The sequence below is a fragment of the Musa acuminata genome, chromosome BXJ3-8 (genome assembly GCF_036884655.1).
Source record: "Musa acuminata AAA Group cultivar baxijiao chromosome BXJ3-8, Cavendish_Baxijiao_AAA, whole genome shotgun sequence".
Lineage (NCBI taxonomy): Eukaryota > Viridiplantae > Streptophyta > Magnoliopsida > Zingiberales > Musaceae > Musa > Musa acuminata.
The window spans coordinates 8,173,314-8,198,406 of NC_088356.1; the positions used below are offsets into that span (position 1 = coordinate 8,173,314).

At 39.3% G+C, this 25,093-nt stretch overlaps 3 protein-coding genes and 1 non-coding gene across 7 annotated transcripts; 2 read left to right on the forward strand and 2 right to left on the reverse strand.

Moving 5' to 3' along the window:
- Window positions 1-440: 440 nt before the first annotated feature.
- LOC135645109 (transcription factor LAF1-like) lies at window positions 441-1,784 on the forward strand. The gene is made up of 3 exons (XM_065163189.1): window positions 441-683; window positions 785-914; window positions 988-1,784. The coding sequence occupies exons 1-3, from the start codon at window positions 548-550 to the stop codon at window positions 1,556-1,558; spliced, it is 837 nt and encodes a 278-aa protein (XP_065019261.1). The 5' UTR covers window positions 441-547; the 3' UTR covers window positions 1,559-1,784.
- Window positions 1,785-2,270: 486 nt separating this feature from the next.
- On the forward strand, window positions 2,271-11,446 carry LOC103993262 (pentatricopeptide repeat-containing protein At3g60050-like). Of its 4 annotated transcripts, none has more exons than XR_010498409.1 (3): window positions 2,271-2,702; window positions 8,289-10,314; window positions 11,183-11,446. XR_010498409.1 is itself a non-coding variant. In XM_009413259.3 (2 exons), exon 2 carries the CDS (start codon window positions 8,467-8,469, stop codon window positions 10,075-10,077), a length of 1,611 nt encoding a protein of 536 aa, XP_009411534.2. In that variant the 5' UTR covers window positions 2,271-2,702; window positions 8,289-8,466; the 3' UTR covers window positions 10,078-10,543. The 4 variants fall into 4 exon arrangements, 1 of the variants encoding a protein (XP_009411534.2); XR_010498408.1 differs by having other exon boundaries at window positions 8,289-10,311; XR_010498410.1 differs by having other exon boundaries at window positions 2,271-2,698; window positions 8,289-10,311.
- Window positions 11,447-12,624: 1,178 nt separating this feature from the next.
- Window positions 12,625-12,698, reverse strand: TRNAI-AAU (transfer RNA isoleucine (anticodon AAU)). The gene has a single exon. It is a non-coding gene; the product is annotated as a tRNA-Ile (tRNA).
- Window positions 12,699-22,121: 9,423 nt separating this feature from the next.
- LOC103993261 (actin-depolymerizing factor 1) lies at window positions 22,122-23,789 on the reverse strand. The gene is made up of 3 exons (XM_018830201.2): window positions 23,571-23,789; window positions 23,194-23,459; window positions 22,122-22,481 (listed from the first exon to the last, which is right to left on the reverse strand). The coding sequence occupies exons 1-3, from the start codon at window positions 23,772-23,774 to the stop codon at window positions 22,331-22,333; spliced, it is 621 nt and encodes a 206-aa protein (XP_018685746.2). The 5' UTR covers window positions 23,775-23,789; the 3' UTR covers window positions 22,122-22,330.
- Between the last annotated feature and the right edge of the window lie 1,304 nt (window positions 23,790-25,093).

Here is a 25,093-nt window from a genome sequence, read left to right on the forward strand (position 1 = left end):
TCCTGGGTGCCGCTGGGATTGCTTAACCAAGCAGCCTGTGATAAAAGGCAAAACCGCATACCTGTAAGTCTTACGGCAAAACAATAGGCAACAATAACAACAACACAATAATTCAAAGTGTTTTTGACGTATCCATCCAGTTTGCCGGACCTCGTGCTGCTTGTTCTCGTGCTGCAATCGCGAGCGTAAGCGAAGTGGATGTCTCACCCATCACTTCCAGAAAAAAGAAGTTGCTTTTGGTGCAGTCATGGGTTGAGTATATAGCAGCAGACAACGAAAAAGAGTTGAAGGCATCAGAAGGCATGTATGGTTAGGAGAATCCTGATGCACTCGAAACTGGAAAACCTGGTGTCCCTACACACCTATCATCGACTGCTTCTTTCGATCTGTAATCAATAAGAGGAGTGATCGATGACCCCATCTGCCTCTATGATATATGCTGAAGCAATCCATAAGGTGAGATCGACGGCCTTTAAATCTCAGTACCTGAGCATTAAATGAGCTGCAGAAGGCAGAAGTCAACACCTCCTCACTTCTCCAGCTCTTCATGGGGTGCAGGACATGTGGAAGGCCAGAGGTGAAACATAGGAGGGGATTGTGGTCGCCGGAAGAGGACCAGAAGCTGAGGGAGTACATCCTTAAGCATGGCCATGGTTGCTGGAGCTCGGTTCCAGCCAAAGCTGGTGAGTTTCTCGTCCTTGCTGCTTCAGCAGAGGAGGTTTAAGTCAAATTCTTTGAAGAACCAGTAGAATTCGTATCGAACTCCTTTTGCTATTATATATAGGGCTGCAACGAGATGGGAAGAGCTGCAGATTGAGGTGGATCAATTACCTGAGGCCAGGACTGAAGCGTGGTAGCTTCTCTCCCGACGAGCAGGAGACAGTCATGAAGCTTCATGCTGCGTTGGGCAACAAGTATGAACTAATTTCTCCGAATCTGACCTCGGCATCTGCACTGTGTTCATGCTTCTCGAACTTGATATTTCAGGTGGTCTCTGATCGCAACGCATCTTCCTGGGAGGACAGACAACGAGGTGAAGAACCACTGGAACTCCTACCTGAAGAAGAAAGCCGTCGAGATCGATGGATCGACGTCGTCTTGTTCCTCCACATCTTTCACGGCATCAAGTTCTCAATCCTCCATGATCGAATCACGTGTCCCTGAAAACCTCAACAACGAAGTCCCATTTCCGGCCTCTTCAGAGGATGGGTACTCATCCTTGTTCGTTTCACAGCTCACCAGCCATGGCTGCTCATCTTTTGGGACTCCACAACCTCCCGTCGCCAAGGTCATATTTGCTGACTGGTTACCAGCAGACCATGCAAATGACCACATCTCATCATGTTTCCTCGAGGAACACCACCAATTGTGCCAGGAGACACTCCAGCCTAAATCCTCTCAAGCTGCCTTATATGAAGATTGGAGATATCTCAGTGGCCACAGCTTGTCACATTCAGATATCTCAGGTGTCGAAACCTTGCAGGTGGATGAAACATCACAATCTGAGATGGAGAAACGATGGGCAACTCATCAGATCCTCTTTCCTTGGTTCGATTGATTGATGAACTACGAGGAGGATACGCATGATGGAAGAAGAATTAGGCGAGAAACAACCTCGATTTTGTTTGTCAGGACTCGCCTATTATGAACGTAATGAAGTCCATTATGTATCGTCATCCATCATGATCTTTAATTTGGTGCAAACTTATATATCAATCATCAAAATCGATACATATTTGGTGCAATCTTAATATAAACATTCTGTTGTGTCCTAAGATGAAGACATGTGGATCCCACACGACGTGGGGCCCGCATGTCAGGTGTACCTCTTGTGTGGGCTCTTAATTGGATAAAGTTGTGGGTGCAGACTTTTGGAGCCTGAAATCGTGTTTATAATTGGATAAATATCATTAATTATTATTAATGATATTTATTATTGTGACTGTTGCTTCACATATCGAAATTTCTTCTTAATAATTTTCATTTCTGAGACCATAATCCTAATTTTCAAAGCTTATAAGCCACGATGACAAAAGACTAAGATGAATCTTGCTACGTGAATCATGAAAATTCTTCTTATTTACAGGGATAATATTATGTACATTTAATTTTTTTTATTATTGTTGTTCCATGTTCAACTTATGTTATTTAGCATGCTTCGACCAACCATGCTGAAATGTCATGGCGGATAGGTCAGCATTACCGAAATTTCTAGATACTTGAAGGGCTTATCGGTCATTCTGTATTTTGCTATAAAACAGAGAGAAAACGGCTCTCATGGCGAAATCCCCCGCTCACCCGAAGTTCTACTTTCGATCGCTCGATCTCCTTGATCTCGAGCCTCCTCCCGTTCTCCCCTCGGATTGACGATCTTCCGAGTGACCCCCAAGTCGTCGAACGCCGCTCTCTGTCGTTTGAGGTGGATTCGTTCGGCCCTCTTCTCGAATATAGAGAACCCTAATCTTGATCTTTTGGTCTTGGTCTCTTTGTGGATCTCCCTTGCTTTCGTCGGAGTTCTGCTCAGCTTTCCTTTGCTGATCGGGGCGAGTTCATTTGGTCGAGACGAGTTCGAGATGCACCCTCGAACGGGTACGATCCCCAATTTCTACGAGCTGCAGCAGAGCCAGCAATGGTTGAGGGGAAATCAGATGGGAGGCGATTCTCGTGCTGCTGAAGTAGTGGAATTTGTTCAATCTAAGTAGGTAAAGGAAAAGACTATAAGTTTTAATTTAAATATTGTAGTTTTTGTTCGGTTGGGTGAAGGTGCAGGTCCTACCTGAAGACTTCTCCTTGCTGATGCGGAGAGCTGGCGTGGGGAGCCCACCGGGGAGGTGGTTTGTCATGAGAGCGATCTGGCCCTTGTATGGTGGAGTCGAGTTGGAGAGCTGGGCCGTCCTTGTTGCTGGGTCGCCTCCTGACTGTGTCTTCGGATGGCGCCAAGGGTCCTGCACAACAAGTTTGTGCCGGGGGTGTTCCGGCTCAATCCCTTTGATCCTTAAGTCAGAAAGAGAAAAGGGGAGGTTAAGAATGTAAGTGAGAGAGCGAAAAGCTCTTGCCCGCTTGCTTCAACTTGGATCAGGGCTTGGCTTTTATACCTGGGCGCTGAGCGGTCTGGACGTGTGTTCGCCAAGGCCCCTTTACGCCATACGACGAAGGCATTAATGAGGGCGGTTTGCTGGCGTGTGTCCTCTGATGCCCGAGATGAATTGTTGGGGGGACGCTTCTGGGCTGACTTCCTTGCTGCTTTTGGTTATGCAGGGAGTGATCCTTTCATCGGTCATTGAGAAGGGAAGGTTGGTGAAGGCAGACCATAAGTCATTAATACAGAGGCATGACTTATGCTGATGTATCAATCAGGAGTGGGTTGTGTGGGCCCATTCCTAGAAGTCGGGGCAAGCATCATGACCTCCTAGTGGCTATAGGGACTAGATGATTCCCGGGTTTTTGCTTAGGTGTTGCTTATGTGGTGGGGGGAGCGGGGTAGTGTCAAGATTATCCGATCTCGAAGGATGTCATTTTTCTTGCATGGTGATGCGATCACTATTCAACTTTGGGTTCGTTGCTTGCACCGTGGTGGTTAGTGCGAGGCTTGTCTGGGGTGGGTTGTGCTTTGCCAGGGCAATCTTTGCTTAGAGGGTGTTGACCTAAGGGACCTCTCTCTTTATTTCTCCCTCTTTATATTCGTTCTCCCCCTTCCACACGGGAGTTCATTCTCTCATTTTTCGACCTCTCCCTTTTGCTTCGGGAGGTTTCCTTCTTCGTTTTTGCCTCCCCCTTCTGCACGGAAGGTTGGGTCTTCTTTTGGGCCGCCCCTTCTTCCACTTTTGGGGGTAGGTACTCGACCGCCTGGGCGGGAGTGTAGTTCCGTAGTAGCGGGTGTTGGCTCAATCGCATGAGGGAGAGGATTGATATTAGTCCGTCGTAGTAGCTTCCGTCGTAGCAAGTCTTGATTCGACCGTCGTGGGTGGGAGTATCGGTATCAGTCCGCCGAAGCGGCTTCCGTCGTAGCGGGTCTAGATTCGATCGCCATGGGCGGGAGTATTGGTATCAGTTCGCCAGAGTGGCTTTCGCTATAGCGGTCTTGATTCAATTGTTGTGGGCAGGAGTATCGGTATTAGTTCTTCGTAGCGGGTCTTGATTCGATTGTCGTGGGTGGGAGTATTGGTATTAGTCCGCCGGAGCGGCTTCCGTCATAGCGAGTCTTGATTCGATCGTCGTGGGCGGGAGTATCGATATCAGTCCACCGAAGTGGCTTTTGTCGTAGCGGATCTTGATTCGACGTTCGTGGGCAGGAGTATCGATATCAGTTCGCCAAAGCGGCTTCTGCTATAGTATGTCTTAATTCGACCGCCATGGGTGGGAGGATGGCTCGATCGCATAAGCGGGATGGACCCACTGTGGTGGGCTTTGGCTAGCGGTTGTGGGTGATGCTACGACGGGTGGTGCTTTTGCTGCTAGGGTGCTTCACCCATGGTGCACGTCGGGTTGTGACGCGCCTTCTTGTCCTTGGGACTTGTATCGCTTGCAGTTTTTAATTATGGAGGGGATCTTTTGCTGCTCCAAGGCTTGATCCGCTTAAGGGGTTGTGCCCCTTTTCCAGGCTCTGTTGTCGTGCGATGATTGGAGGCGCGACTTCTGTGGCGGGCGCTTCTTGTGCTGGATTTTGCATTGTCCCGAAATAGATTTGTATGGGCGTTGCCTTGTAGAAAACGAGATGCTTCTGACATTCATTGAGGTTATTCTTGGGTCTTTATATGGCAGGGCTTTATCTTAGTATCGTTAGGTTTTAGAGCTTTGCTTTATCGCTGTCCATTAAGACTCTCTGTGCCTTCTTTGTTGGTTGATATGGATTCTTATAGTCCGCAAAATGGTGTCCCTATGTTCCTGGAGCTATCGAGCTCACGGGAGGTGGTTCAGAGAACCTCGTTGAGGGTTGACCTAGGGTCGTTTGCGGAATCTTTCGTCGGATTGGCCCCGTCGCAAGGGTCAGCTCTTGCTGCACGTGGGGACGTCCCAGTGTGCTACGAGTGGTGTTTTGGGGGTACCTCCTCCATTGGGGGAGGGCGTGGAGAGCCACTCCATCCCGGTGGAGGTAGGCCCGGGACTCCTGATGTGTCCTGGCCCGTCGTAGCGTTTGAGACTTGGACCTCTCTGCCAATTGTGTTCCTACCCCCTAGGGGATTGCATGGTCTTTGGGATGACCAACCGTCCTCCTGCGACCCTCGGGGCTCCCCTCCAAGCTAGGAGGTGGGAGGGGTTGATGTAGGATGCGAGGCTGTGGGAGGGCAGCACGGCTATGGGCGAGTATTGCTGCGGGTCGCTTAGCTCGGTTCTAGGCAAGCCAATATACCAGGCCTTTATCGAGTCTCTGGTCAATCAGTGCTATCGCAACAAGGGCCCAGGTTTCTCGGTCCTTTTGTCTTCTCGAAACTGATTCTGCTTTTTTGGGTAGCACCACTCATACGTCATAGGCCTAGTCGACTGGGCACACAATGCAGGGATGCTAGTGAGCCAGTTATCCCAGGCAAACACAAGCCTCGTGGTGAGGGTGGCGGAGCCGGAAAGGGGCTCCGTGATAGCTGAGGCCCAGGCCGCAAAGACAGTCGTCCTGTTGGGGCAGGCCCAGCAACAGCTTGAAGAGTTTAGGGTGCGCTTGACGGAGATTGAGTGGCGCTTGGGAGACCTGCGTTGCCGCCTGGAGAAGGACCTAGAGCGGGGTTGCCAACTAGAGGGTCGGTTGCAAATGGGCTTTGACGAGCTGATGGCCTCTAGGATGGAGGCGAAGGAGGCGAAGGAGCTTCTGGCTGAGTGGCACCGCTCCGGCGATCGGGAGCAGGAGGCGGTTGCTGCGTATAAGGAGTTAGAAGGATTCCGTTGGGGGCTGCGAAGGGTGGAGAGGGACTTTTGCCGCTATGGGTGCCTCGTAGCCCTTTGGCGCTTTTAGACTCGGTATCCTAGTTTGGGCGTGGAGGAGGACCCCTTTGCGCAGCTGCCCGAGGATATGGAAGCGTCTTGGGGCAGATCTCCTTTGACAATGGCTCTAGCTCCGGCTTTTCTTCCTCCTCCAGTTGATGCTTTTGTTTTCTTTGTATGGAACCTTAGGCCCAGGTTGCGGACACCCTCTCTCTCTATCTCCCTAGAAAAGCTGCCGATTCTCCTTTGCTTTAATTCTTCCTTCTTAGCTTCTTTCTTCTCCAACAGCCTCGATCTCTCTTGAATTTAATAGTAATGTTAATTATTAATAGTAGTTAATTTTTATTAATTATAACCTGTGATTTGTTTCAAGGGTTAAATTTGTCATTGCTAGTATTTTGATGTATAATGTAGTTTTAACATCTTGAATCATGGCAAATGTAGTTTTAGGATTGTTATTAGATTTGAACAAAATAGTATTTTAGTGCTTTATGGATGGTTAAATGAATTTACTTCGACGTATTGGTCATGATATTGTTAATATGAAATAATATGAAACTAATGTATTGTCTAATTTTTATTTTAATGATTGTTTTTCTCCTTAATTATATTTTTTATAATTTTTATATTGGGGAGCTCCTTGCTTTGCTTGGGTGAGCGCTTAGTGCCTTAGGCATTTTGGAAGCTTTGCATCTTTTAGTTTGGTGCCTTTGACAACAATGGTCCTTTCCCTTGTTCCCCCCTTTTGGATGCCTTTGCGACTTTTTGGTGCTTAAAGTTTCAGTTCTGGATGCATTTAAAAAGTTAAAGACCTTGGTATGCATTTGACTGATTGACTCGACTTTAGGTAGTACTAGTTTGTTCCTATAGAATGCCTTGAAAACTTTTAAATTAAGAATCAGTTTTTTAGTTTTCAAATATATGAACTAAACTAAGCAAAATGGATAATTTGCTGGTATGTGGTCAAGTTGCACTTTTAGAAGATTGATTACCATAAGAGTGCTAATGGCATTTTGAGCTAATCATATCTTTGGATTTTGCATAGAAGCTTAAAACTTTCAGAAATTGATAAGGTTCTGTAAATGAACATATTGTTTTTTTTTTTTTAAATGATGCTTTACTCTCAAGGTGTAATACTTCTTGAGACATTGGTTGCATCATAATATAATTTTTGTGTGAAAACTTGACTAGAATTTTGGGAAAAAAAAATACCTAGAGTATAGCTGAAAATTTTTGTATTTCTGTTATATGAATAAAGTTCCATTTACAAACTTTCTCATGGCAAATAGTTTGTAATTTTAAAAGAAGTCTTATGTGTGAAGTTAGTTTTTTTCTCTTAATTCTGATGTTGTTTTGGGTTGATAGTGGTGTTTGTCATGTGATTGAGGTGCTGCCCAAATGCTGTGGTGGACACAAGGACCCTTTCTTTGTCAGAATGTATCATATGTATTTATGAGTCATTTAGTTTTTCCTCTTAATTCTGATTTTGTTTAGAGATGATAGTGTTGTTTGTCATGTGATTGAGGTGCCTCCCAAGTGCTGTGGTAGACACAAGGAGAACACTTTCCTTGTCATAATGTATCATATGTATTTATGAATCATTTAGTTTTTCTATTTGGGGAGGCCAAATCAGGAAATTTAAGTGTTCAGTGTTGGCATGAGCAATTGCCTGGGTGCCTAGGCTAGTGTACATAAAAAAGGTTTAGGATTAATCCATTTATATGATCCTGCCTATTTTTATTTTGTAAAGATGTACATTTCTGAAAAATATTACTGTATATATTGCAGCTACATGCTGCAGTCATTTGCTCTAATCACAGTTTATTTGTTTATGTACATTTGTTTATTTGGCTTCTGTTTGGAAATTTTTTGTCTGTGGATCACACAGTCATTTAGGTGAAAGCAATGTGCTTAATCTTTTATAACATTTTTGTATTAGGTGACTATCATGGGAACTTAATTGAACAATTATTTGGAATGCTATTTCTTGAGAATATCTATAGCTAGCTCTGCCACATTATGTATGATTATAATTGGTTTTTTGTTCTGTAAAACCTGTCACCTTGTATTACCACTACTGATTCTTTCTTTTCCTTATTTCTTTTCTTGATTGTTTCAGTTTAAGATTGGAGGGCACATCTAAAGATACTGCCTCCTGATAGTCTTCACAAGACAGAAGCATGATTTAGATTGGTTTTTAATTACTATGATACACAGATTAAGAAGCCTTTCTTTTTGTGTTTGGTTGTTAGTTTGTGCCATCTTGCTTACTCATTCATGATTAACTATTCTCAATATTCATGTATTTTATTATAGTTATCTTCTTTTACAACATCTTCTCTTGACAATTTTTTGCTTTGTCTCGTCATCATCAGATCAATCGGAAGCCACAATTTGAAAGAGTTCCTTATGGTGCCTGCCTGGTTGATGGATATTTGCGTGCTCTTTGACTATCTCATTAAGCTTATCGAGCACGTCAGTTTGGATTCGGTGTTGGTGAAGTTGTCAGAGGTATTTAACACGCCAGAAGAATAAAAAGCAGCGGCCTTTGTCATGAGATCTATTGTTCTTCTTGGTCATAGATCGGGTAGGATACTCTCGGGTTCCTGTCTTTGGGTTTGGCCTTCGAGAAGCCTTTGCAGCAATCAGTGCGGAAAGGATGACGGGTTTCCAAAAGATAGCAGCAAGAAAGTTGATCCTGGGCATCTTGGAATTTCTCCAGAAAGGGTCCGTAGAGACAAAGAAGCATTTCCCTCAAAGGATGCTGAAGAAAGATTGGATTTTGCAGATAATAAGTTTGATTTTGGGGGAAATAATGAGGAAGAGTTGGAGTGTGGACACCTCCCTGAGGAGACCCTTCTTGGTTTCTCAATTGGTGGTACAGACACAGCAGATGATGATGATCAGAGCGATCGCCGTGGCAACATTAATCCTCGACGGAGGTTTATAGAGGGTAATAAGGCTGAAGCTGACAGGGTGTTTGAGATCTTACAACAGGATGGGCCTGCATTCAATGTCCGGTCAGCACTAGATGAGCTGCATTTGCATGTCTCCAATGCATTGGTGAGAGAAGTTCTTCTCCGCATTCTTATGTCTATAAATGGTGCCAACAGGTTGCGGTGTGCCAAATTGGCCTATAAGTTCTTTGTGTGGTCGGGTCAACAGATGGACTACAGGCATAACACTAACAGCTATAATCTTACCCTGAAAGTTTTTGCAGAAGCTAAGGAATTGAAAGCCATGTGGAGACTGATGGATGAGATTATCGAGAAGGCATTGCCAATCACTGCACGCACATTTATAATATTGATTTGCACTTGTGGAGAGGCTGGCATGGCCAGGAAGGTGGTCGAGAGGTTTATAAAATCCAAAAATTTTATCTACCGGCCTTTCAAGCACTCCTTCAATGCAATTCTCCATTCTCTTCTAACTGTGAATCAGTATTGGTTGGTAGAGTGGGTTCATCAAAAGATGCTGCTCGAGGGGTACTCGCCAGATGTTTTGACCTATAATGTCGTCATGCGTGCTAAATACATGCTAGGAAAGTTGGATCAGTTCCATAGATTGCTTGATGAGATGGGGAAAAATGGGTTTGCTCCCGACCTCCACACGTATAATCTCATGCTCCATGTGCTTGGGAAAAGTAATAAACCACTTTCTGCACTTAAACTTTTAAACTATATGAACGATGTAGGCTGCCATCCTAGTGTTCTTCATTTTACCACTTTGATTGATGGGCTTAGTCGTGCTGAGAATGTTGATGCTTGCAAATACTTTTATGATGAGATGGTTAAGAAAGGGTGTGAACCAGATGTAGTATGTTATACTGTGATGATAACTGGCTATGTAATTGCAGGAGAGTTTGATAAGGCACAGGAAATATTTCAAGATATGTTAATCAGCGGGCAACTTCCAAATGTTTTTACATACAATGCTATTATCCGTGGGTTTTGCATTACTGGGAAGTTTGACGAGGCATGTTCCATGTTGAAGGATATGGATACAAGGGGCTGCACTCCAAACTTCTCAGTATACAGCAGTTTAGTTGCAAGATTAAGAAATGCAGGAAAGGTTTCTCAAGCAAATGATATAATCAACTATATGGTAGAGAAAGGTCACTATCTTCATTTAGTATCAAGGTTCAAGGGTTACAGAAGACGTTAGCTGAAATTGTATGAATGGCCATTTGTGAACTGTGGATACCATTCTTTTTAGCTAAATGGTGTTTGCAGGAGTTGAAGTAACAGAGACTATTTACCTCAAGCATCTTATGAGGATTAGATCCTCAAGCTTATCTTGTTTCTCTTTTATCTTTAGTATCTTAGGCAGCAAAGAAAGAGAAAATGGTTCCAATGGTTGTTCTTTTCGGATCATAACTTATCAAGGAAGTACTATTAGGTAGTAAGTATTCCAGAAATCAAAGGCATTTTATATTTGTACTTGACAAAATTAACAGAAAGTTTGATTCAGCTAATAAATTAGATTTGTTTCAACTCTTGGTTTGTTGAGCTCCCTAGGTGAGCTCATGGTACTAGTGTATACCTGATAATTCAGGAAGGTCCTATACTAAACTATGTTCTGGCATTGGAAACTTTACAAAGCGTTTTTCCTAGTCAGTTCTTTTCCATTATGTTATTGGCAAGTAAAATCACAATGTGAGAAATTCTGGATGCAGGATATCTTTAGTCATAGTTACAGTCTCATGAAATTCTTTCAGGATGCTAGGTGTTTCAGATGGTCTGAAGGGCTGAATCGTCTGCTCTTACTCTTTTATATCTTGGATTTTGGAATTACCCATTTCATGTCTTATGCTTTGTTCGATGTTATGGTGTTTCCATGTTGTCCATTGTTGATTTTCTTTGTTATCTGTTATCTTTGTACATTTTGGTAGGGGTTTTTTTTCTGTTGCTCCTAAGATCATCTGACCTCAAGGTGGTAAATAGCCTACCAAAGCTGTTGGTGGTGCTTCTTCTTGGCAAGCATCATTTTGAAGGATTTATGAAACAATATGTGAAGCTTCCTGTCAGAAAACTGAACAGTCATCCCGAGATACAGCATCCATGCCCTTCATATCAGCATTGAAATTTGACATTGACATGTATATGCATTAGCCACACATTAGGAGAATATAGGCATGCTAACTCAAGCAGTTTAACAAGTTCTGGAGAATATATAGACATACTTCTTATTTCTAATGTGTAAGTTCTTGTACACTTATTTTATATTGGTTGGAGTTACTGCTCATGCCAAGTTTTTATACTTTTTGCAGGTTATTGAAGATATACTAGATGTTCTGATATAGTGTCATTAGAGGAGTACTTTTCCTCAGAAACTTATAACACAATTGGGACAATGGAAGGAAGGATATGGCAATTTGAAAGGAGAATAACAGAAAAATCAGGTTGGACAATCCCATGCTTTCGTGTACTTTCTCTTATTCTGATTGTTAGATATTCAATTTTCCTTTTTATTGTTCATTAAACCAAGTTCATTTTACCTAACTTGGAAATAATGCTTTGCTGGGGCTTATATCTTTTGTGGATCTAATGATTTCATAAATTGGACATATACTAACTGAGATGGTTGAATCTTTGCTGCATGTTCTTGTTTCTCTACCCTATTTATTCATAGCTGAGAAACATAGTGAAAACACTTGCATTTTAGTTATGTGGCCTTCATATGTGATGCTTGTTTCATGCTATATACATAATATTTTTCTGACATATCAAGTTATTTACGTTTGGTTGATTCTCATAATCTTCTGCATCTAGGATATCTATGATCTTCTCAATCGGTGCTGAACTGTTGACCCTTTATGAGGCCACACAACATGCCTAAAGTGGTAGAAAAAAAAAATATTGGAAAAGAAAAATTCAGACAAGCTTTTGTTACTTCTAAAATGCAGAAAAAATACAGAAAAAGAGCTGATTCAGCTGGAACTATCATAATAAAAGTAATTTCATTAGTGTTTGGGTCCTGTGAGCTCTTTCATCCCAGGCACTGAGTCACATCAAAGATAAGAGCAACTTTCTGTTCTCATTTCTCTCTGTTTATGATTGGCATTTTCAATCATGACATAAGTTATGACTTATATGCGATGATCTGCTAAAGTTTGAACACGGCAGCAATTATATGTTCACTAATTCAGCCCGTAATTTTTCAAGGGTTTCTGTTATTTTATCATAAGCGAAATCTTCAATTATGCATAGAAAACATAATTTGCATCAGCAATACTTTTTTCCTATTAGCACTGCATGACAAAGGGAATGCCACTGATGATGTAGCCCATTGAGTTTAACTGTATATAGGGACTACGAATAAGTTGGCTTTATTTCCTTTAAGTTCTGTCTCTTATTTTATTCCTTTGAGCATGATGAGTTCATGGAAAGATTTTTTGTCACTTCCTGTTTATATCTATGAAAAAGAATCAAATTCTTTATCACGTGAGATCAGATTATAATTTTTTTCCTTGAGCTTACTCTGATACTAATTCTTTTACACACCTTGTCACAGATAAAATGTAAAGAATTTTTCTTTCTAGAATTACCAGAGAGAGTAAACCTAGAAGCTTCGTTATATTTCTCATCAGAACCTTATGATGAGCCCACCCATAAGGCCCTAACCTTTATGAGCCCACCCATAAGGCCCAAGTTTATTGTACCCCCGTAGAGCCCAATCTGACCACAATACATAGAACTTAAAATATATAAATGGCCCATGCAGGTTTCGAACCTACGACCTTCGCGTTATTAGCACGACGTTCTAACCAACTGAGCTAATAGGTCTTATTGAAATAATAAAATTCTAATTTCTAGGATTTCTATCTTGCATATAGAATTCTTTTTATATTTGGATTTTTTATCCACCAAGGATCGTCTCTAAGAGTTCAAAAATACTTCAAACTTCAACAGTAGCGTAGAACTGAAATGCTTGTCTATCTTATTTGTAGAATTCTGGAATTACCCTTACTAGTATTGACATAATTTTGAGCATGGATCGAGTGATGAGATGATCTTTTTAAACAAATATCAAACAGCTTGTAAACAATCTATGGATCAGAAAGGAAGGCATAATAGTTCTGGATGAAAAGAAATCATGTGATGTCTAATCCTGGAACTCTAAATGGAACACATTTGCCTTATATGGAGACTTGCTTGATCACTGAGAATGCATCACCTAGTCTTGGATGCTATATATGTGTGTGTTTTCAATAGCTCCACTGGTGGCCAAGAAACACACGCACACTTATAGCATGGAAGACTTGGTGATCAAGAGATGCCTTCATTCTCAAGGACCTGTGTTCTTGAGACATTGTTGGTATCATAAAATATTTTTTGTGTGAAAACTTGACTAGAATTTTAGAATTAAAAAAATACTTAGCGTATGGCTGAAAATTTTTGTATTTCTGTTATATGAATAAAGGTCCATTTACAGACTTTCTCATGGCAAATAGTTTATAATTTTAAAAGAAATCTTATGCATGAAGTTAGCTTTTACTCTTGATTCTGATATTGTTTATGGGTGATTGAGTTGTTTGTCATGCCATTGGGGTGCCTCCCAAATGCTGTGGTAGACACAGGGACCCTTTCCTTGTCAGAATGTATCATATGTATTTATGGATCATTTAGTTATTCCTCTTAATTCTGATATTGTTTAGAGGTGATAGTGTTGTTTGTCATGCGATTGAGGTGCCTCCCAAATTCTTTGTCATAGTGTATCATATGTATTTATGAATCATTTAGTTTTTCTATTTGGGGAGGCTAAATCAGGAAATTAGGTGTTCAGTGTTGGCATAAGCTATTGCCTGGGTGCCTATAGGCTATAGTAGTGTCCCTAAACTGCTTTAGGATTAATCCATTTATATAATCCTACCTATTTTTATTTTGTTAATATGTACATTCCCGAAAAATATTACTAGATTTATTGCAGCTACATGTTACAGTCATTTGCTCTAATCACAGTATATTTGTTTCTGTACATTTGTTTATTTGACTTGTGTATTGAAATTTTGTTGTCCGTGCATTGCAAAGTCATTTAGGTGAAAGCAGTGTGCTTCATCTTTTAAAAATTCCATGGGAAATTAATTGAACAATTATTTCGAACATTATTTCTTGAGAATATCTATAGCTAGCTCTGCCACATTATCTATGATTATAATTGGTTTTCTGTTCCGTAAAACCTGCCACATTATCGTGTGAGGGCCATCTGATGAGCATCAGATTCTGCGTGGAGACAGATCGTCCTTGATGTAATAAAAGAAATCTGGAGATTGTTGGTGTCGTTGACGACAATGGCATCCTTTGTTGCGAGCTGGGCGGAAACCACATCTTTGCTACGTTGCTCTGTTGCGAGCTGGGCGATGATCCGGAGATAGTCGGTGTCTGTCATTGATGAGAAATAGGGAAGCAACGTTTGCTAGAGTACACATACTGCAAGCTGGGCGATGATCTGGAGATCGTCGGTGTCTGTCATTGATGAGAAATAGGGAAGCAACGTTGCTACAGTACCCTACTGCAAGCTGGGCGATGATCTGGAGATCGTCGGTCTGTCATTGATGAGAAATAGGGAAGCAACGTTTTGCTACAGTACCCTACTGCAAGCTGGGCGATGATCTGGAGATCGTCGGTGTCTGTCATTGGTGAGAAATAGGGAAGCAGCGTTTCTGCTACAGTACCCTACTGCTAGCTGGGCGGTGCCATTTCCAGCCTTGCGTCGATCTCGACGAGAGTTGTCGGTGTGGACGGCGATCACCGTCGGCCGAGACTCCACTCTTGGAATGGAATCCACACATTAGCGAGGTTGCAGGGAGATCATTCTGCAAGAACAGAGGTAGAGGAAGACACAGCACTATCATCACTTTTTACCGTTGGAGTTATTTCCTCAACGATGTGTTCTATGGTCAAAGGAGAATGGGATATGAAGATCTTTAGGAAGTTCAAATTAAAATATACTTAAATCATATATATATATATATATATATATATATATATATATATATATATGTATGTATATATATATGTATATGTATATGTATATGTATATGTATATGTATATGTATATGTATATGTATATGTATATGTATATGTTTATGTATATATGTATATATATATATATATATATATATATATATATATATATATATAATTAATGGGTTTGACTTCTTTACAATGGGTTTGAGTCAAATAACATGATTTGAAGTAGTGATTTTAAAAGGTGCTCAAGCGTTTTGCCTAGGCGCTCGGGCGAGGTGAGGCGAGGCCTGAGCGCCTTGCTAATCTCCCAGGCGACACGCTTCAAACAGGCGTCGCTTGGGCGCTGGGCGCTTCGGGCGAGCGCCCAAGTTAACCAAGTCGACCGAACCAAGATTTTATGTTTGGTTCGATCCTGGTTTGGTCTATGATGGTTAGTTGGTTCAATCGAACCAACTAAAATTGATATAAGTGACAACCGAACCCTAACCCTCGTCGCTGCCGATCCCGATCCTGTTGCTCACCGCTGTCGTTGCTTGCAAACGCTGCCGATATCGTCGCTCGCAAACGCTGTCGCTATCGTCGCTCGCGCCTCTCGCTGCTCGCCGCTCCTGCTCTCGCTCGTCGATGTCGCTGCTCGCAAACGCTATCGGTGTCGTCGCTCACGCCTCCCACTGCTCGTCACTCCTACTCTCGTTGCTCGTCGCTGTCGTCGCTCGCCGCTACCATTGTCGTCGCTCGCCGCTGCCGCTTCCTCTTTTCTCAGTCAGCAGGCTCAGCACCCCTTTACACTTCCTTTTAACATTATACGTATACTGTATACTATTAATATTATTAAGTTTATTTGAAATGATTAATTTTTAATATTTTTAATAGATTAATAATATATTATTTTAATTTTAATACTATTAATTTTTATTTATTTGAAATTATTATTATTATGTTTCAACGTAAATGGCAAGTGTACAGAGCAACTCAATAGAGTCTCCAATGGCATCAAAAAAAGATCCTGCATAGAAATATAATTATTTGAAGGATCCAAAAGATCATAATGCAATGACTTGCATATTTTGCGATAAGACTACTAGATGTGGTATTTTTCGTGCAAAACAACATCTAGTAGGAAATTTTAAGAATGCAGCAGCTTACAAAAAGTGTCCACCTGAGGTAAAAGAAGAGTTGCTGAGTTATATGAATGAAAAGAAGACATAAAAGAATGAATCTTACGGGAATTTACCAAAAGACAATGTTGAACATCTCAGGGATAAAGAAAAGATTATTTTATGAGTATTAACCCAAGTGGAAAAAGAGTATACGACAAAAAAGGAAAAGAAGTTATGAGTACTAAGAATGGTAAAAAAGGATCGATGCATCTATATATGCTTCAAGGATCCCAAAAACAACAAGGGCAAGCAGGAGGCTCAAAATTTAAACAAACAAATATAAGTGATGCTTGTGATAAAGAAATAAGAGGAAGAACAATTCAGCACATTGCTCGCTTCTTCTATCATGCTAGTCTTCCCCTTAGTACAACTCGTTTAGACAGTTTTAAGGATATTATTGAAGCTATTGGAAAATATGGTGCAGAATTAAAACCTCCAAGTTATTATGAGATGCGAGTTCCATTGCTGCAAAAAGAGTTGAATTATACAAATGACTTACTAAAGGGTCGTAAAGAATCATGGGCAACACATGGTTGCTCTATTATGTCAGATGTTTGGACTGATAGGAGGCGCAGGAGTATAATTAATTTTATGTTTAATTGTTCTTCAGGGACTATGTTTGTGAAGTCAATAGATGCTTTATCTTTTGTAAAATCTGGAGACAAGATATATGATTTACTTGATAACTTCATGGAAGAAATTGGAGAACAAAATGTCATTCAAATCATAACCGACAATGGAAGCAACTATGTTTTAGCTGGTAATATTCATCTTTTGAATTTGTTAATTATTTTATCTTCAATTAAGTGTGTTAAACTCTTAAGTCTTATCATTTTTATTATCCTTTGTCTCAGGTAAATTGCTTGAATAAAAAAGACAACACTTGTATTGGACTCCATGTGCAGCACATTGTATTGGTTTAATGTTGGAGGATATTGGAAAAATCTTAGAAATCAAAAAAACCTTAGAAAGGGTAATTTTTGTTGTTGGATTTCTTTATAATCACATTAGAGCTTTGAATATGATGAGAGAATTTACAGGGAATAAAGAATTAGTGAGACATAGTGTCACCCGATTTGCTACTTCATTCTTGACATTACAGAGCGTGTATCGTCAAAAACATACTCTAAGAAATAGGTAACAAGCAAATGGGTAAATGAAGCAAAAGGCAAGAGGGCTGCTGATATCATCTTAATGTCATCCTTTTAGAATCATGTAGTTTATATATTAAAGGTAATGAGCCCTCTTGTTCGAGTCCTTCGGTTGGTGGATAATAAAAATAAGTTTACAATGGGATATATTTATGAGGCTATGGATAGAGCAAAGGAGACGATTAAAAGATCTTTTAATGAAAATGAAGAAAAATATGAGAAAATTTTTACAATCATTGACGAAAGATAGAATTGTCAACTTCATCGTCCCTTACATGCTGTAGGATATTATTTGAACCCTGAATTCTTTTATAAGATTAAATCTGTTGGATTTGATGTAGAAGTTTTGGGTGGGTTATATCAGTGCATTGCAAGATTAGTTCTCAGCCTTGAGGTTCAAGATAAGGCTATTCATGAATTATCTTTATATAAAAATACTGAAGGTCTTTTTGGAATTTCAATTACCGTTCGATCGAAGACAACTACGTCTCCAGGTATTAATAATTTGATATAACTAATTTCATATATATTATGTTACTATGTTATTGCTAATAATAACATAAATTTTACAACCGAATGGTGGAGTCTATTTGGAAATTCCACCCCGAACTTACAGTAATTTGCTATTAAAGTACTTAATTTGACATGTAATACTTCGGGTTATAAGCGAAACTGGAGTATCTTTGAGCATGTAAGGATCACTAAATATTTTTGTTTTAATTTATTTATTTATTTAGATAGATGTATTTGTTTTGAATTTTGAAACTTTTTGTTAATGTGACATTATGATTTTGTATCTTAGATTTTCTTAATTTAATAGCATATTTTTATTTAAAAATTTAAATAATTATATTATATTTTTTATATTTTAGCGCCTCGCTTCGCTCGCGCAAGCGCTTAGCGCCTCGAGCATTTTTTGACTTTAGCGCCTTTTGACGCCTAGTGCTTTTTAAATCATTGATTTGAAGTACTTTTTTTTAGGTTACATTATTTCAAAAAGCTAAGGATTTCATTATACTATTTAAGAAACCTAAGGACTTGATCCGATGGATATGTAAAATATAGGATTTTCAATCTTTGCTGGATTGTTCTTGTAACATGTAGAGCTGTATTAGCTTCCTATTACAAGGATGTTAACCTTATCATACTCACCGGAGTAGACTAAATTGTAAAATATGATTTGAGTTTTTATTATTCTAGTTGATGGGTATAATTGTTATGTAGATTTATTTACTTGCAAAATAAATATATCTATAAAGCTTATAGATTTAAGGTATATATATTAATAGAATTGGATATATGTTCTAAAAATTAAAAAAAAAAATATTTTTACCAAAAGCTAAATATAGGTTTGCTATCAAATTAAGAAACAATAAGTAGGAAGTTAAATGTTGTCAAGATGATGTTAAGATTGATGTATTTGAGTAAATGAAGAGAAAAATAAATTTGATAGGTTTATTGCTCTATAGCACCTTAATGACTCTTCACTAGCACCTTCATTTTAAGTCAAATTAGATAAGTATAAGTTTAATTTATTATAAAATAAGAATATTATATATTGTGTGCATTTATAATATATGTTTGAAAGTACATTATGAATTAATATACACATTACATAAGCATGAAAATATATAATTATAATGAAAATATATCGCATACATGTATATGTGTAATAACGTGTCGTATAAAGATGTATATATTTATCATAACATGCAGTGTGAGAGTGTATATATATATTACGATATACAATGCGCATATATATTAAATGTATGGAGTACATGAATATTTTATGACACGCGATGCACAGATATATTATGATATGTGATGTGGAAGTGTATGCATTTACTATGACATGAGATATGAGAGTGTACGGATATATTATAATGTGTGATAAATATACATATTATGTATAGTATGAAAGTACATATTATGATATATGGTAAGAGAATATATATATATATATATATATATATATATATATATATATATATATATATATATATATATATATATATAGTGTAAAATATACTATTATATATATTATGATATAGGGTATAAAAGCTCATAAATGAACTATACTTCCTAGCATTTGTTATGTCACGGTACTATACTTGTAAAAAAAGTTCTAAGATGATATATTTACTATTAAATATTTTACGCATATGATTTTTCGTAAGTTTAGGAGATAACCTTTACAAGTCATTTATCCCTCTCTTAAACTAAAACCAAAACTTAAAACTAGAGGAGAATTCTCAAGGAATTACAGTAGAGTTTTCATACTTTTTTGTTCTCAGTTTTTTTTATGTACCGAGCAAGAATTAGTAGGGCATTTATATGCCCCAAATGGATTCAAATTTGGAGCTATAACGCTCTCATCCTTGGTTTCCCATTTTCTAGCGGTACCACCGCTTGCAACACTTACACAAAGCAGTACCATCGTCCAATCTGGTAGTACTATCGTCTGACAAATTGAAAAAAATATGCTATTAGACTTTTCTAGCTCATAGGTGGTTGACCTAATGGGCCTTTCACTTGGCCCAAAACAGTCCCAATTTAGACATAATGGGCCCATAATTGAATCAGTCTAAGTACACTTAAAACTAACTCAATTAGACTTAAACTATTTCGATCTAGATAAATTATTACAAGCATGAATCCTAAGTTATCCAATATGTCGTTGGTTCATCCGATGCTTTGTTTAATCTTTCGATGCATCGTCCTCTCCTTTGGTGTATTTTCCAATCGGTATGTTGACCTTTGCAATATCTGATCTCCTTGGCGTAATGTCCGATCCTTCGACCTGATGGCCGAACTCATGGCACGAAGTCCTTCTGCCAGTATGTCGATCGATCCTCTAGCTCGACATCCAATCTCCTGATATGTTTCACTTCGACCAAACATCTTATTGCTCCTGCTTTAATCAATTTGTCCTTTCTAATCGAAGTTAGTCATGTCACTCAAAACATAGATTAAATCGCAAACTCATTAATTGATTTCATCATTAAAAATTGATATTCAACACAAATATATGTTATGATATGTGGTGACGAAATTTGTTGATATATTATACTTTCTATTCTTTCACATATGCATTTTGAGTTATTTTGACTTAAAATTTTATATTTGTTATGTCACTATATTATACTTGTAAAAGAAATTATAAGATGATATATTTACTATTAAATATTTTATACATGTAATTTTGAAATATTACATAAGCTTATATTTATTGAGTTATTACTCAACATAGACTCTATTTTGCAACTAGGTACATTAGTATATATATGTTATGATATTGGGTGAAGAAATTTGGGGATATGTTATACTTTTTATTCTTTCTCATATGCATTTTGAGTTATATTATTATACTTGCTAAGTCATAAGATAATGTATTTATCACTAAATATTTTATACATATCATTTCAAAATATTGTATATATGATACGAAATAAGTTTACCTAAATAAAATTATAAAAGAATATACTTACGTAAATCTTATTTTGTAGGTAGGGACACTAGTTACCCACCCCAAATGATGAGTAGGGAGGTGAGGAGTGGCGAGCCCACTATAAACATTTTTGTATATATAAATTTTAGATATGATATGCATTAGTGTTTATATTTTGACTAGATGTTTAGAGCTATATACTGGTGTCAAATATCATTATGGACAAGAAATCTTATTATTTTATTTAATAATCTATTTTAAAATTATCTATCTTTTTACTATACTCTTAGCAATAGTAAACTAAAATGTGACATTCTATCTTAGTCATATACACGTCCGTTATACATGAAGCTCGAGTAGAGTATTACAAAAGTGGAGGAGGAAGACACGATGATACCGACGACAGGATCAATGACATGCATGGATTCCGACAATTGCCACCATGGAACAGTTTTCATGGCGAATCATCCTTTCATGTTTGTCATCAGAGATGAGGTGGATGGCATGTGTTAGTGAACAAATGCGTCGTGGCTGGTGAGTCAGCACAACCTGATCCATAGGTCGATATCGGGAGCTTTATGCAAGGTGATTCGGATGATAAGGTACCGAGCTCTCGGGAAGAGGTGCTGGTTGGCGTTGATCGGAATCGGGGTTGATCAACGAATTCCTTGGTGTCGGGCGGATCGTGCTTACGTGTCGAGTCCTTCACCATCGATGAGTGGTCACCTCCTACAAAAATGACCTCCGTCGGGTGGTACCCGACCGTGGCCCCTCCGACGAGCAAATTAGTAACGAGTGGGATTGCTTTTTCCCTCCTTTTCGCCCCCCCGGCCGGAGGCTGGCCAGGGTTTTATACCTTGGCAAGAGGGGCTGAGGGCGCATCGATTTGGCGTCGCCGTTGGCCCCCGAGGGATAGGACGACCCTTCTGACTGGCTGCCGCACCGGGGCGTGCAGTGCAGCGTCAGATGACACCACCTCGAGCTCCCGGGATAGGACGTGTGGTATATCTTCTTGGTACGAGCTCCTGGGATCGGACGTGTGGCGTGGGGCTCTGACTTGACGTTTGTGTCGGCTGTGATATGTTCAGACTGTCAAAATATACCGTGTCATTGTTTAGACACATGGCTAATCCTTTGCAAGTTGACTGACCATGGAGTTATCAAAGAAACTCTTTCGTAAAGCAATGTATTTATTATTGTTGCATATAGATAAATTTAGAAGTAAATATTTTGGATCAATAATTTAGGTTTAATAGTTAATAGATTAACGATCACATGAAACGGATTACCTTCTCCAATTATGTCCAATTTTGGATCAACCATAGGTTCAAAACCCTTGTGCCAAACATTAGTCCAAAATCATGCATAAAGTCAATTCCAATATGCATGATGCACCACAATTTTGACTCTGATAAATATCAATTTGGTATGCTTCACAACTTGGATTATTGTGAGCAGCCAACACAATCCAATAATATACATATAAAATATAATAATGACCAAACTTCAATCAGCAACAAAAAAACACAAGAGAAAGAGAAGAGTTCTTCGAGGACAGGGTAGGGTTCATGTAAAGCCTGACCGATCTCATGCACATCAGTGCCCACGAGTTGGTTCTTCACCTCACAGAAGGTCCGAGGTGGAGAGAAGGGCACGCATGCACGCACGCATGCACGCAAAAGGTTCTCATAGAGCTCGGCCTTTGACAATGTCGATGCTCATCTCACTGGGGTCTGTTGCTTGCAGCTCCACCTGGATCCCATCGAGCTCCCTCTTGAACCTGTCCTTGGAGCTTGCATACAGCATCTTGCTCCTCACCCTTGCGGCATCGGGTGACCTGTGCGGGAAGAACACAGCCAAAATAGTGGCAGATGCACTTGTTTCTTCCTAGGAGTTCCAGGCAAGTGAAGGGGATGATGAACACACTCACACACACACACACACACTCTCTCTCTCTCTCTCTCTCAAAGATAGAAAAGCTTGTTACCACTAATGACTCTAGTAGTCATTTTCCACTTCCAAGGAGTTCTAGAAGAAGTTCTTTTGAAGACAATCCACTTAACATATTAACATGGTGCAAATAATTTAGCAAGTATAATGATCAAGAGAACATAAAACTTGTCTGATGAATCTTCTCTCAAGCAAAAACTAGAAAGCTAATCCAACCAGTGTTAACATAATGTTGTTGCTACAGAAGTATGAATTTGATTAGTTATAGACCATTATAAACTATTAAGGATTTTAGCTCCGTAAACTCTATATTAATGAGTGTCCAATTAATCGATGTTATGATTTTTAGTTAGTAATTTTTTGTAATGCTTTGATTCAATTCTTTTTATATTATAATGTTTTGAGCCTTTTTTTTTTTTTCTTACAAATGGATTTTGGTTTCTAATCATCAAACCTTTTGATAAGTCACAATAATAATTCATATTTGTTTCCTTCCTATTTCCGGAACCGATCTAAAATGGCACAACCACACTATCTTGGCTCCATTAGAACAAGGCGACGAGAACTTTGAGGTGGTAGGTCGTGTTGGGTAATCTTACCAAGCGATGAAGAAGATCTTGCTCTTCTGGCAATTCTCGTCGGTGACGAAGTCGAAGTCGAAGACGGCGTAGCGGCATTCGTCGGCCGGCAGGGACGCGGTGAAGTCGTCGTAGCTCTCGTCGGGCTGGCCGAGCTTATCTACCATCACCTGCTGTATCCTCTCGTCGATCTTGAAGACGATGAACCGAAAGTTCCTCTTGGCCTTCAGCTCCAAGAACTTGAGCTTGCACTCGTCGCTCACCGCCATTCCCGACGCCGCGTTCGCCTTGACGAAGTGCACATGCAACACAGACGATTCACCGTCGTTAGAGAATGGATCGAATGCTCTCCGTTATCCATTCTGAGGAGAGTACTGAAAGAGAAAGAACGAGCTCACCATGGTTTCTCTCCAACGAGGGGCGAGATGGGCAACGAAGGTTGAGGAAGCTGGGAAAAGAAACGATGAGGGGGGAGGAAGGAGGAGGACGCGATGCTTGTGAGGGGGAGGAGGAGGAGGAGGGGAGAATACGATGGTGGAGGAAATGGCGGGAGCAGCGGCTCGAGGGGACGTCCTCAAAGCATGTGCATGGCGCCACGTCATGTTCCGGCTCTCGGCGTTTGACTCGGTAATCCATCGTGCGGATGTTGGGATCCAAAACAACACTCCCATTTTGGGGTCGATGTGGGTTGCAATTTCGAGGCTTTTTTCGTTTTTTTCGTTTTGGTCTTCTTATTTTCTATTTGTGTTTAATTTGGGATTGAAATTTGGGTATTTTTCGATTATAATAGTCTTGAAATCTGGACTTTTGTAGGCCTTCTGACTTTGTTTTTTTCTCCTACTATTTCTTACATTTCCTTTTAATGTGGTTTATCAAATGCTTCTTTTTTCTTTTTTTTGGTTTCTTGATCTGTTATTTATATTATTTTTTTAAGAGTATGTGTTGAAGGTTAATTATAATTGTAGAATCTAATAATAATTTATTAAAATCTTAAACAAGTCACAATCAAACTCATAATGCTGAATTGATAAATATTTTAGATTAAAAAAATTCATAACATGATCCATACAATTGTTTAGTCTATTAGACTTTGTTATTTCTTTTCTTTTTGATTTGTTCAATCATGCAGAAAGTCACTAAAAATAAAAAAAAAAAATTGAGCCAGTAATAGACCAAGATAAACATGAAAAGATATATTACCAGGAAAAGAGAAGCAGAATGTGTGAATTACATTTTGATGTTCTAATAAAAACATACATTTTATTTCACTGAAGTCTCCATGGTATGATGATATTTACCCAATGCAATAATAAGCAATTCCTAATGATCTTTTACACCACTCGAATCATTAAATGCTGCAATTGCTCGCTTGGATTTTATGCTGCGTGCATTTAGATTCCCAATCTCTCATTTCATTTCCAATCAAATGGGTAGGACTGATGCTCACGCTATATATCCTGCAAAAGAAACTTCAAGATGAACTTGGAAGCATATTACATCATAAAGACCTCAGGATTGGCCAACATAATTCTCATTTCTAGCCACAAATGCACTACTGAAGGATCTCGATTCCTCTTCCAAACTAACTGTAACATCAAAGCAATCCAACACCAGTGAAGGATATGGATCTGAGAATTACAATTCAGGTAAAATAAAGAAACACTAAATCCAGAAGCTTTTGTGAGCAAAATTGACCAACAATCAAAGCAAACTAAGAATGTAGGAGAATGCATTCGGAGCACGAAAGAGGAGCACAACAGTTCACATACTGTTTTTAAGGATCCTACTAACCATAACATGGAACAACAAATTTTACAAAGTACAGCTTCATGGGCACCTGAAAGGAGGAAAAGCAGAATTCAGCCAATTGGGTATAAATGTGCTACCCATTTCATCATCTATAACGAGTTTGGAAATTTTA

Bases quoted from the DNA above. Each gene is read 5' to 3' on its own strand.
- LOC135645109 (XM_065163189.1), top strand. From the start codon at position 548: ATGGGGTGCAGGACATGTGGAAGGCCAGAGGTGAAACATAGGAGGGGA. The intron at 684-784 runs GTGAGTTTCTCG...TATTATATATAG, and splicing joins CTCGGTTCCAGCCAAAGCTG to GGCTGCAACGAGATGGGAAG. The intron at 915-987 runs GTATGAACTAAT...TTGATATTTCAG, and splicing joins CATGCTGCGTTGGGCAACAA to GTGGTCTCTGATCGCAACGC.
- LOC103993262 (XM_009413259.3), top strand. From the start codon at position 8,467: ATGAGATCTATTGTTCTTCTTGGTCATAGATCGGGTAGGATACTCTCG.
- LOC103993261 (XM_018830201.2), bottom strand. From the start codon at position 23,774: ATGACGTGGCGCCATGCACATGCTTTGAGGACGTCCCCTCGAGCCGCT. The intron at 23,460-23,570 runs GTGAGCTCGTTC...CACTTCGTCAAG, and splicing joins CTCGTTGGAGAGAAACCATG to GCGAACGCGGCGTCGGGAAT. The intron at 22,482-23,193 runs GTAAGATTACCC...CTTCCCGCACAG, and splicing joins AAGATCTTCTTCATCGCTTG to GTCACCCGATGCCGCAAGGG.